The sequence below is a fragment of the Gasterosteus aculeatus genome, chromosome 20 (assembly GCF_964276395.1).
Source record: "Gasterosteus aculeatus chromosome 20, fGasAcu3.hap1.1, whole genome shotgun sequence".
NCBI lineage: Eukaryota > Metazoa > Chordata > Actinopteri > Perciformes > Gasterosteidae > Gasterosteus > Gasterosteus aculeatus.
In genome coordinates this window covers 5,981,910-5,994,923 of record NC_135707.1, presented here as the reverse complement: position 1 = coordinate 5,994,923, position 13,014 = coordinate 5,981,910, and the positions used below count along the sequence as shown (strand labels likewise).

Sequence of the window (13,014 nt, the reverse complement as noted above, 5' to 3'; positions counted from 1 at the left end):
TCATCAGTCAGGTGTCAGGACTGTGGGGCCTCACTCACTACTCAGTGGCTCCTCAGTGGCAACGCTAGTGTGTTGATGAAAACTCAGTCATTGTCTGTCAATAAAAGTTATACAAAAGTCATCAAAAGGTCTATGAAAAAGTATGGTATGGCACAGTATAAGTATGGTATGGCACAGTATGGCAAAAAGAATCATGGAAAAGTGATACCATAGTAAGTATAAAATAATAAAACAAAATCCTAGTATTAGGGAAATAAAGAATAAAAAAGTTGTGAAATTGTTTGTTGAAATAAATCACCAAACAGATTGTAACTTTTTTTTATTCATATATTTGTTTTCTGTATACATCGATATGTCTGAGTTTGTTCATAAAAAAGAAGACATTCCCTGATACGTTGGCGGTTAAGAACAGAATTGAAAGCGTGTTATGAAATGGGACATCATGCACATTACCAGGGCCCTGTTCCTCGTACGGGGCTAACTGAGTTAGCCGGATAGTTTTGAGGATGAGATGACGTAGATCAGGCTTTTCGGTTCCCCGAAGCAGGTTTGTCGAAATCACCATAGCAACACATCGAAAAACTTTAACCTGTTTCAGCGCAGGTTCATCTGAGCTAGTGGATTAGTTCATCACTCCCCCGGAAAAATGGGCAGCCGACTTCCTCATTGATGAAGACAGTCTGCTTCGGGGCAGACAGACTAAAAATATAGATCAAAACACCATTCAACTGATGTCTAAAAGGTAAGATTAACTTTTTATAGGGAGAGACTTCTCCGAGATCACAAAGACCCGTTTAGATTTCCCCGAGCCGAAACGTTACGTGATGAACACCACACGCTGCAGCCGAACATCGACTGTCCCGCAGACTGTCTCCCACTGTCTTTCATACTCTCTCTCATCAGGAATCAGGAAACATTTATTGCCAAAATATGTCAAACATACAAGGAATTTGTCTTGGCGGTTGGTGCGTGACAGTAGACAGTGTAACAATAGACAAGACAGCAGTGCACAAGTAATAAAATGAAATGAAATGCTAATGCAATAGGTTAGTTGAATAAGGCTATGGGTTAGTATACAATAAGAGAATAAAGTTAGTTAAAAATTAAAAAATTTTAAAAAGTTACAAAATATTTAAAAAAGAAAGTTGTCTCATACACTGTCTCTCATACTGTCCTGTCTCTACGGTGTTGCGATGCAGAGAACATCTGGAAAGCCGCTGTATGTCTTGCTCTTGGTAAAGTTCTGTTGGTTTATTTGTCGCTTAATAAACTTCTGAATGTTCCGCATTTCACTGCTTCAATTGATCAAATGTCTGATTATGAACAATGGATATATAATGACTCTCCCTTACACATTCACACACATATATTAAAACTCCTAGTTCTAGATGGTCATCTTCACATACATATGGTACATAAGCTGATACAGTACATATATCCTATTCATTCGTATTAATTAGATTCTTTGGGCTTGTTTTCATCTACATACTCTGAAAGAGTTGAGATCATTATTGTCATTGGATGATGCTCGATCCACGAAGCCTCCTGCAAGCAGCCACATTTAAAGAAATATAATCTGATTGATTAGAGTGACGAGGCACTCAATTGAGCCTATGCATTTCACCAACACGCACATAACGTTAACTTGTCTGCAAAAAGTGGGGCGGTGTCAGTTTTTGCCATGATTATGTGATTAATTAAATATTATTTTGTATCGCACAATATCGCAAATTTGCCTCAGAGGTCTTTACAGTGTGTACACATGTGACATCCTCTGTCCAGAAACCCTAACATCAACACAGGAAAAACTCCCCAAACAATGAAAAGGTATTTGATGGGGAGAATAAAGGGAAGAAACCTTTAGAGACACACAGGTCGATCCTCCCTGGGACGGACAGACTGCAAAGGACGTACAGAACGAACAACGTAATACATTAAATTCATCCGACAGAAATGATTCAAATGAACATATTATCTCATTATAAGTGTTCATGATCATTTCCTGCCCGTCAGAGGAGAAAAAAAAACGCTCTTCCTTTAAGTTTATTTGCCGTTATACTGTTAAAAAATCCTGGTTTTTGTGTTCGACTCTTCCGCCTTCTAACTTAGGACGCGCACGATCTGGTTCAAACTAACAAGACGGTTTGACCGTCGACCCGCCTTCGAGGAACCGAGATGTTGATCTGTCAATCATCTCGGTAATTTGAGCTGGATAATCGGACATTTGATTGACTTAGTTGAAGAAAGTACGAGAAACAGGGCCCAGATTTATATATTTTCAAAAACAAGCATTAATAACGGAACTGCTGCACACCATTAATGCCATGTCATCCTGTACTGTTCACAAATGTCATAAACATGTCAACAATTAAAAGTATGTTAATTTGCCCACATCTTCTTTCTTTTACAAAGCAGTTTGAACAAAAATGTTTTTTCATTTGCTAATAAACATTTATAATGTAGGTGCCACATGTTTCGTTCCATCATTCAACAACTGGCTGCACCTGGAAAGTACTGTCGCAGCATCTCAGCCATCTCACACTTTGACCTCAGAGTACTGCGTTTCGTCTCCCTCGGAGCTGCTGGAGTACCAGCCGCCTCCCCCTCGTCCGGGCTTCGCCGCGAAGGTCACCTGAGAGTAGTGGACCTCCACCTCCTCCTCGCTGGAGTCCGTGTCGTAGCTCCATGGATCTGGATCTCTGGCCAGGTGAGCGGAGCTGGCGTTCTCGTAGTCCTCCTGCCTTTCCTCGCTCTAGAGGAACAACAGAGATGGTCGCCAGATTATTTCAGTCATAGCTTATCTGGACTTTATGCAAGAAAAACATTACAATCAAATCAACACACATTTAATGCTTGTGAGAACTTGTGAGGAAATGTATTCCTTTAGTAACTGCTCTCCTCGCGGTCTCAAAGCAACTCTCTCCTTTGTCCTCATCCTTCTGGACTTTTCCACTGCATTTGACACAGTAAACCATAAGATCCTTATCTCCTCCCTTCAGGAACTTGGTGTCTCAGGCTCTGCTCTCTCCCTTCTCTTATCCTACTTTGATGGCCGGACCTACCGAGGAACCTCGGCATCACACTCAACAGCCGACTCTCCCTGACTCCCAACATCACTGCAACAACACGATCCTGTAGATACGCGCTCTACAACATCAGGAGATTACGTCCCCTTCTCACTCAGAAGGCAGCGAAGGTACTGATTCAGGCTCTTGTCATCTCACGCCTGGACTATTGTAACTCCCTCCTGGCAGGTCTCCCCGCTACCGCTATTCGACCTCTGCATCTCATCCAGAATGCAGCAGCTCGACTGGTCTTTAACCCTCCTATGTTCTCCCACACTACTCCACTCCTCCGCTCTCTTCACTGGCTACCGGTGGCTGCCCGCATCCAGTTCAAAACATTGGTGCTCACATATCATGCTGTGAATGGATCGGGTGCATATTACATCCAGGACATGGTCAAACTCTACATACCGACCCGCACTCTCCGCTCTGCATCTACCAAACTGCTCGTTTCTCCTTCAATGAGAGCAAAACACTCGACAAAATCACAACTCTTTGCTGTCCTTGCTCCGAAATTGTGGAACCAGCTCTCTGATGATATCAGGACCGCAGAGAGGCTTCACATCTTCAGCCGCAAACTAAAAACACACCTCTTCAGACTCTACCTCGCCTAAAAGACTAAAAAGATTGTAGGACTTAAATTGTACTTATAATGGCTCTTATCTATAGTAAGTTGTAGATCGGCTTATTTGAGGAAATTGCACTTTCTTTTGTGGTGTATTCTTGGTTAAATGCACTTATTGTAAGTCGCTTTGAATAAAAGTGTCAGTTGACATGTAATGTAATGTCATTTTGATAGTAAGAAGGAATTTATTCAATTAAAACTTTGTGGACACAGAGACGCAATGCACACCACATAGTTCTTTTGTGATAACACACCAAAAACATCCGGTTCCTTGGATTCTGACCTTTTCAGGCGGCTTTTGCTTGGACACTTTAGCATACACATCTTCTCCCGCCTTTGCCCGTTGGTTTCTAGAAATACAAATACCATCATGTGCATAACGTACCACATATATTTGCCATGTATTAAATCCTTTCTTTGTCATTCTCACATTTTTCCAAAGTGCACAGAGGCGTAGTTGAGGGAATCCTCCGGTGTGTTCACACCTTTCTCTGTGATTCCGTTTAGTGCAGGAGGACCCTGAGCAGAGACACACAGAGGTGGAATATATTGTATCCTAGAAAAATTGCTTGGTATGTTTTGTGGGTGCAATTTTTATCCACAGCCTTTAATCTTTTGCTGGCTCTTTAAAAAACATGTTCTACTCTGAGGCTGTTTGTGTGTAACTTGTGTGGAACCACAAGTTACACAGATCTATCAATCTAAAAAAACGTGAAGAAAGATCTTGTACTCGGACTTAAAAGAAGCTCCTCCAGGAACGACAAAGGACGTGATGACAAGTCCGTACTTCCTATTTATAAAGTACGATATCCTGTAACTTTTTGAAATTGTGATTCCTATTTTCAGTACTTTAATGTGTTGCTGTCGTGAAGCTTTGACAGCGTGACTCACGTGTTGTCCCGAGGGCTCGTTCACCGTGCAGTAAATGCTGTGGATGTTGGCTGCAGGTCTGCAGAACAACAAAGGCCAACATGAATAAAAAGGTGCAGTGACAAATGACAGGGACGACGGTTATGCTGCCAGTCGTGTCTGAAGGCTCTTAAATGGATGCTCTGTCAGTGTGTGTGAGGCTGCTTACGTGCTGTCTGGATGAGACTTGCATCGTGGGGCCTTTCGACGGTCCGGCCAGAGGTCATCCTCTGCACCGCGGCAGTTCGTCCGATTCCTCTCGCTGCTGTTCCACCAGCGCTGAATGGGTTCCCACTGACACACAAAAAGAGGGATGTCACTTCTATTCTTCTACGTTCTGTTACATAACAGAGTGGAAAAACACAAATGAGTCATCACCAGAAAACCGAAAGTGTTTGTAGCTGCTTGTTCACTTGATCGCTTCCTCTTTTGTCTGAAAACACAAAGGGACAAGAGTGAATGTTTGCACCAAATTACACATGACAAATCATCCACTGCATGTAATTGTGTTCGTACTCCACCTATAGACAACGACAATCAAGAAAATGGTGAGTAGAAAGACTATAAACAGGATGATCAACACGGTCTTCAAGACGTTTCCTGTCGTTAAAAGAGACAGAACATTAGAAAGGTGTGAAAAGAAGCACAGTTTCAAACGGCCGTGATTTAATCAGAGGAGGAAACAACACACTTCCTTGAGATTCACTCACGCTCAAACAGATGGACGGGGCTGGACGCTCTCTGATGTATGTCGTTCGTTGCGACGCAGTAGTAGGATCCCGGTTGGTCTGAATACACCGTGTAGTTCTGATGGTCGCTGATGGACACCTTTTTATTCGCTGCCTCGTGGTTCTCCTTGTACCACAAGTACTGCGTGATCGGCGGGTAGCTGTGGCTGCTGCAGCTCAGCGTCACAGAACTTGTGCCGTCGGCCCCCCAATGCTCCGTCTCTGTGATCTTTGTCAGCTTCGGGGCATCTGAGGATCAATATGTTCTTGTTTTTATAGAACATAACAAGCTTCTGTGTGTGGAATGTGAAAATGTCCCTTTGCCGTCTTCCAGTGGGAGTTTCACAGAGACACACTTGAAGGGCCCACACCCTTTGACATTAGCCACAACGACAGCAGCACACTCACACTTGATTCTAAGCTCGGTTTGCGGTGAGTTTCCGGTTCCCACGTCGTTGCTCGCTTCACAGCTGTACAGTCCGCTGTCGGAAGGGCCGACCGACTTCAGGGAGAAGGTCTGCGTCTTCCCGAGGATCTCGGTCGCGCCATCGCTCATCTTCCTCCAGGTGACGGAGGTCACCGGTGGGTCGGACCGGGCGCTGCACTCCAGAGTCAACGGCTCCTTCTCCTCCACGACGAGGGAAGGCCGAGCGATTACGCTCACGTCTTTGGGACTATCTGCATTCACCAGAATTAAGAGGAAGGGAGAGAAGTAGTAGATAGATGATATAGTTATCTGCTATCAGTAATCCTTCCATAATACACATACTTCCACTGCTGTAAAATACGATTCATTCCCAAATGCAATGACTCATAGACCAAGTTGATGTACATTTAAATTCATTGTATTTTAAACTACTTCATATACTGTTGCAGTTTATCTATAACGGCCGGTTTTCTCATTCAATCCTTTTTGTATGAAAACTTGTGTACTCAAAATATCTAAAGTGCTTCGTACGAGCTGGCACTTAATGGACGGAATAGAAAATAAAGATCTACATTTTACATTCTAAATCAAGTTTCCTTTGGAACAAGTTTCTTTTGCTCACATTTCACCTCCAGCTTCTTCCGTTCGCTGGTCATTGAGCCTTCGGTGTTGGTGGCGTCGCAGGTGTAGAAGCCAGCGTGGGTGGAAGTGACGTGAAACGTGTGGTAGAGATTGTTGGGCCGTCGGTCACTACCAGGATGAGTGAGAAGCACCTTTGAAGACGGAGGATTTGACTCTGAGGTCAGTGTCAAGGTGAGCTTTGAGGGCGGGGAGCTTTCAACGCTGCAGCTGATGGTGACCAGCTGACCTTCCCTGACCTCGGTCTTCATGGATAGCGATGGACTGCTGGGAGCATCTGCAGAGAGAAAACATCTATGTTCTTCAGAAGATTTCATTCATTGTTTAACATCATAGTACGTTAGCATCTCTGAAGTTCACCAATCAACGAGGGGGATATTTTTTAATGTATTTAGCATACAAACTCATTCGTGACATTTTGCTACTTTAACAGGGGTAAATGCCTGATTTTGGTCTTCCCTTGTTGCCTGGCAACTGCTCGCCATAAGAAGTGTTTTTGTTGTTAAATCATAAAAGTGTTGCAATGTCTGAGCTTTAGAAGTGCTGGGAGGTGGAATCAGTGCGTTAGCCACGTTGTCATTCCCACGCTCAGCTAACTGCTGAAGTTTTTTAATCATTTTATATTTTCAATATTCAATAGGCACGCGAGTTTACTACAAGTTTTCATTTCCTTCAGAAAAATAACAATTTACCGTTAAAATATACATTTAAAAGATAGACAATGAATTGAGGTGATAACTTTCGGGCGATTGATCGAGTCCTTTGGACGTAAACGCTGATTTTCTAATGATCACACTTGACGTAAAAATGAAAAATAATAATAACAGAAACTAATCAGAATGACATAATTACTTACAGAGCACTTCTATGCACACTGGCTCGCTTTGCTTCCCTGTATTGATGAAGTTGGTTGCTTTGCACGTGTAACAACCTTCATCTGTTCTCTCTACTGTGACCAGCGTTAGTTTGTTATCTCTGGTTGTCTCATACTTCCACCGTGAGGAGTCAATCTCCATGGTTTTGTTGTCTCGGTACCAGGAGTATCCAAGCGGGGCGGGATTGGCCTCAGTCTGACAATAAAATGTCAGAGATTTACCAACTCCCACACGTTTATCATCTTCACTGATGGAAATGGTTGTCCTCCTTGGGCCATCTGAAAGAAAGAATGAAATATCATAATGCTTTCTACGGTGATGGAGGCTGTGGATTTGCTTCCTTTTTTCCTATCATCAACTCTTTGACATCCCTGCAGCAAAAGGAGCTGTGAAACTCACATTGAACTTTGACCCTAAAGGGCACCGATGTTCCTTCGCCTCGGACGTTAATGGCCGAGCATTTGTAGTCGCCTGCGTCCTCAGGCTGGATGCTCTGGACGACGTACCGCTCCGTCCTCTCCTCGCTGAGGGCTTTCTCATCCTTAAACCAGGTGAAAGTGTGAGGTAGCGGGTTGCTTCTCCTCACACGACATGTCAAAGTCATCACATCTCCTTGTTTAACTGTGGCAGTAGGGGACATGGACACCTCAACCTCGGGCCGGTCTGAAACACAAGATTGAATTCTTTCTTCATTCTAATTGGCAGCAATTATTCTGCAAAATAATAATGATAATATACTCACATGTAACGTTAATGTTGACAGGGTCTGATTTCATTGTCCCCAGTTTGTTTGTAGCTTCACAATGGTATTCCCCACTCTGTGACTCTACAATCAACGTGATCTTATGTTCGGCCCCTCTTCCAATTTGTTTATTTTCATTTCCGAACCATGTGAAGTTGGGATCTGGACGTCCGTTGGCGACGCATTTCAGAGTCACAGATCCTCCCTCCACAACATCTGCAGGGTGTTTTTCAGCCTGTGTGTCTCTGGGAGCATCTGTGTCAACCAATACAATACAAGCAAAAGAGAAATCCGTCAACTTGTTGCTCACTCACAGAAATGAAATATGATAAACTGTTTATTTAGTACAAAAGATGCATCAAAGGTAGCTGCTCCAAAATGTTCTCATTCGTTTTTGCTACTATAAAGTACTGAAAACATAAAGACCTTAAAGAATCCTTAAAGAAGGAGCATTTACAAGTAAAAGCCATTAAGTGAAAGTACAAAAGTGTAAATGTAAATATACAAAAGGTAAATAAAGTAGAAAATGCAGCAAATATGCAGAATGGGTGATTTTAATGATGTATCACTCATTTGATTAAGCCTGATTATTTTACTATATATTTATTTGGCTTACTTAATTGCACCAACAAATCATTTTCACTCTCATCTAAGTTGCTGTCGATCACCGGTAAAGCAGACATAGATAGACTCCATTTATAAACTTACATTCCACAGTCAAGCTGATATTTCGAATCAAATATCTGTCGCTGTCATCTGTCTGGCAGGAAAACTCCTCTCCGTCATGCTGCCAGTTAACAGTAAAACTGAGCGAGGTGCTCTTCTGATTTCTGCTCTCCTGTGGATGCGTTAGGTGTGAAGTCGGAGACCGTGGACTCGAACTTTTGATTACTGGGTTTAAACCACATGAACTCAAAGTGGAGCAAGTGAGCGTTGCTGTGTCGTTTTCCTTGAAGACGGGCGGTTGCTGAAAAGTGATCAGGCATGGATTGTCTGGAAAAATAAGAAGGACAATATCAGAAGAAATGTCGTGGCGAATTACTTCTGTTCACTATTTCTGTTCTAAAGAGAAATTAATTACCATTCGTTACTGAGGTGATCAGTTAGTAAAGCATGTGAGTAGCGCTTCAGTTAAAAGCTTTGGAGTGATAAATACATTTAATGCTCAGTTAAAACTTTGAGTCTTCAGAGTTAAAAAAAGCTGCATAAACATTATATTTTCTCATTCTTTGCTGTTATATTGTTGTAAAATTTTCACTTAACTTTTAACACCACGACCAATTATCTTTTAAGAATATTCAAAAATGTAAACTTGACTTCAACCAACTCAAACATTTCTGCTTCCAGGCCAGCTCATCTCTTACTGATTAATTAATTTCTATGTATTTTCTTAAAGTATATTTCAGTATTACCTTCAACATGTAGCCTCACTGGGTCGGTGTACCAGTTTCCTTCCCCATCAAATCTAAAAAAATATTTTCCAATGTCGGACTTTCTCAAGTTGCAGAGTAAAATACTGCTCTTTTTTGAGATTGTAAGATAACCTCCTGAAGCTGGTAAAAGAGAACTGATTTCTTTCACTCTGTCAGCAAAGTCTGTGCTGACAGGAATGAGTGACTTATTCATGCTGTAGACGACGGTGCCAATCAAAACTGTTTTATTCCACACTACGTCCTTTATCCAAAACCAGTGAGCACCAGCAGCTTTCACTCTTCCATTGACTCTGCAGCTGATTTCAACGCAGGATCCCTCTTTAGCTGTCAGGGACGTGGTGACCAGTTCGAAGACGGTTGCTTCACTACAAGAAACATCTGTGACGGTTAAAACACAAGTGGTAAAGTCAATTTAAGTGATTTACAATTGTTAATAACAATCTTGTTAAAGTTTACATTGTTATCAAAGTGGAGTAATAAATTCCTACTTTTCAATATTGCCAGAACCACCAACCACCAAACTGAGTGAGCTTTCATTGTTGCGGCACTAAAGCTTGACGTCTGAAACACAAAAACAAAACAAAGGCATTTGTGCAGATTATAACACCGTAGAACTGACTCTATTTTTAATCTGGCCTTTCTGCCCAGTATGCTTTTAGTCATTTGTCAAGACAAGCCAAGAGAGTGTAGAGACACTAGCCGTGGGACAAAGGTCTCATGAGTGTGTGTGTGTGTGTGTGTGTGTGTGTGTGTGGACGATAGAAGAGGAAGCGGGGAGAAAGAACTGATCAGAATGGGCCAGTTAGGTCAGCATCAACATACCAGATAGTGGGAAAACGTCAGGATAGTAAGTTACGCAGTGTATTATTGACGCATTGTGTGTATTGAACGAGGGAACAAGCATCAACATACCGGATAAGGGGGGCTGGTGAAGGACAAGGGGGAGAATAGTGGGACAATCACATCACTTTTACTTCGTCATAAACCAGCATTACCCTGTCCTAAAGTCTTTGCTTTCCCTCCCCACAGGTTTCTATCTGATGGTGGTTCTCTATCCGATGGTGGTTCTATCTGAGGGTGGTGGTCCCTGCAGTGGCCCTGCCGAGCTTCTGGCTTACTACTCGCAATTATTTGAATAATTTCTGTTATATGAATTGAATGTATTATACATCTTTTACATTGTTCATTCTGTACACATGACATCCATTGTAGTCCATCCCGGGAGTGGGATTCCTCCTCTGACCTTCTCCCCCGTAAGGTTTTCTTCCCTTTTTTTTGGAAGGGTTTTTCATCTTTGGGGGAGGTTTTTTTCTCTGCAGATGTGAGGGATGTTGCGTGTGGCAAATTTGTCATTTGCGATTTTGGGATTTAGAAAATTAAGTAGGTGGAGGTGGAATAAAGGCTAAGTAGTTTTATTGAGGCCTTTTCCCGCACGAGGCCGCGGCGTTACTCAAAAACGGCATAAGGAATTCATTAAAATCTGTATTTACCGTTTTTGAATATATTTGATTTAGACTAACACAGCGTGATAAAATAGGGGGAGGGGGGTGTAAAAGAGAAAGTGGTACCTTGAAGCTGCGGATTGTCTTTTTTGTTGTCTAAACGATAAGGTTCGGTGATGTTTAAGGGAGGTGATCAATAATCCACAAAGGGGGGCAACCGTTGTCCCATAGAACATTACAACCAAGCACAGAATCAAACATACATCGGTGAGCGCGGTGCGGCAGGTTTCTGTGTGTGGGAGCGGAGACTCGTTGTCGTGGTTTTTACGCATTATTGAGACATGTTGAGAAGTGAAAATCACACATTTGAAGCTCGCGGTGTTTTTCCCACCGGTCGTCTTGTCATACGAAGTCAAACGCTGCGGTTCTCCAAAAACGGGAGGTGTGAAAGACACTATTAAAGAACCCTGTGGATTCCGGCCAACTTGAGGACGTTTCTCGCGCGCGCACACTTTTTTGGAAAGGCGCGTCGGAGGGATCGGAAAGGTGTCGCCGGAGACGCCGCTCCCTCATTCACAGATCGGCTTTTAAGGGGCCAAAACCGAGCGGGCCATCGCGGACGCGTCGGACGCGTACGGCTAAAGCTGCGTGGGGGGGGGGGGGGGGGGGGGTCCGGGTCCTGGCAAGACCGAAAACGCCGCTGGCGGAACTGCTCCGCTGAGCGTATCACGTGTGAACACTGATCTATCCATAGAACCGAGGGCGGTAGACTGGGGATACACTTTCGACGTGGCTGCAGCGGGTGGTAAACTAAAGAAAGGGGGGGGGGGGGCAAACAGCTGGACGGTCAAGGTCGGATAACGGGGGTGGCCGCAATGCCTCCCGCGTTCTAGTAGAGTGACGCAGAGAAATGCAGCGGGTGTTGCTCTCATTCATGACGAAGAGGCATAAGAGGCCGTAAGGGTGGTGGCCAGAGGAGGGCAGCGTTGAGGCCAAAAGCCCTGGAGGCGGTGGAGAGTTATTTGAAGGGAAAAGAGCAGAAGGTTAAGAGACATAACGAAGAAAAGGGGTCATATCTGACTCAAAACAATGCAGCAGGGCCGAGATCCTCCTTGTGGCAAAACTTTGCCGGTCGTCGTTAACTCCGTGGCGCCAAAACGAGTTGATTGTCCGGTCGACGGGTGCGCGAGGATTTTCATGCGACATGCGCACAGTCTCACAGTGCGACCCCGGTGGACTGATGAGGGATAGCAGCTATTTATAAGATACAATATATTGGCGGGCAAGCTGTAATAGCAATTAAATATATATCCTGCCGGCCAAAGAGCTCTTCACCTATGTTTTTCCCTATCTGTCTCCACAGTCTACTTTTTTTGTTGTTTCTTCATTTTATCTAAGTTTGTTTTTTCTGGTATAATGAAATAATAAATAACAAAAATAAATTTTCAATTTTATTATAATTTAAAAGCATTTCTTGTGTGCCAGCAGTAGTCAGTAGAAATCATCAGTCAGGCGTCAGGACTGTGGGGCCTCACTCACTACTCAGTGGCTCCTCAGTGGCAACGCTAGTGTGTTGATGAAAACTCAAAGTCATTGTCTGTCAATAAAAGTTATACAAAAGTCATCAAAAGGTCTATGAAAAAGTATGGTATGGCACAGTATAAGTATGGTATGGCACAGTATGGCAAAAAGAATCATGGAAAAGTGATACCATAGTATGTATAAAATAATAAAACAAAATCCTAGTATTAGGGAAATAAAGAATAAAAAAGTTGTGAAATTGTTTGTTGAAATAAATCACCAAACAGATTGTAACTTTTTTTTATTCATACATTTGTTTTCTGTATACATCGATATGTCTGAGTTTGTTCATAAAAAAGAAGACATTCTCTGATACGTTGGCGGTTATACAAGAGCAGAATTGAAAGCGTGTTATGAAATGGGACATCATGCACATTACCAGGGCGTTAACCTGTTTCGGCGCAGGTTCATCTGAGCTAGTGGAGTAGTTCATCACTCCCCCGGAAAAATGGGCAGCCGACTTCCTCATTGATGAAGACAGTCTGCTTCGCGGCAGACAGACTAAAAATATAGATCAAAACACCATTCAACTGATGTCTAAAAGGTAA

General features: G+C 43.0%; 1 protein-coding gene across 4 annotated transcripts; it reads right to left on the bottom strand.

The window, feature by feature from the left end:
- Window positions 1-304: 304 nt before the first annotated feature.
- Window positions 305-12,116, bottom strand: LOC120810291 (B-cell receptor CD22). Of its 4 annotated transcripts, XM_078094669.1 has the most exons (17): window positions 11,967-12,116; window positions 9,932-10,004; window positions 9,423-9,821; window positions 8,719-9,003; window positions 8,011-8,265; window positions 7,668-7,931; window positions 7,250-7,546; window positions 6,377-6,670; window positions 5,736-6,005; window positions 5,310-5,576; window positions 5,121-5,199; window positions 4,978-5,032; window positions 4,769-4,893; window positions 4,582-4,639; window positions 4,121-4,209; window positions 3,974-4,040; window positions 305-2,752 (listed from the first exon to the last, which is right to left on the bottom strand). In XM_078094669.1, exons 2-17 carry the CDS (start codon window positions 9,978-9,980, stop codon window positions 2,537-2,539), a joined length of 3,069 nt encoding a protein of 1,022 aa, XP_077950795.1. In that variant the 5' UTR covers window positions 9,981-10,004; window positions 11,967-12,116; the 3' UTR covers window positions 305-2,536. The 4 variants fall into 4 exon arrangements, 3 of the variants coding, with proteins under 3 accessions (XP_077950795.1, XP_040020644.2, XP_040020647.2); XR_013453630.1 differs by lacking the exon at window positions 11,967-12,116 and having other exon boundaries at window positions 4,791-4,893; window positions 9,932-10,182; XM_040164710.2 differs by lacking the exon at window positions 11,967-12,116 and having other exon boundaries at window positions 9,932-10,181.
- Window positions 12,117-13,014: the final 898 nt, after the last annotated feature.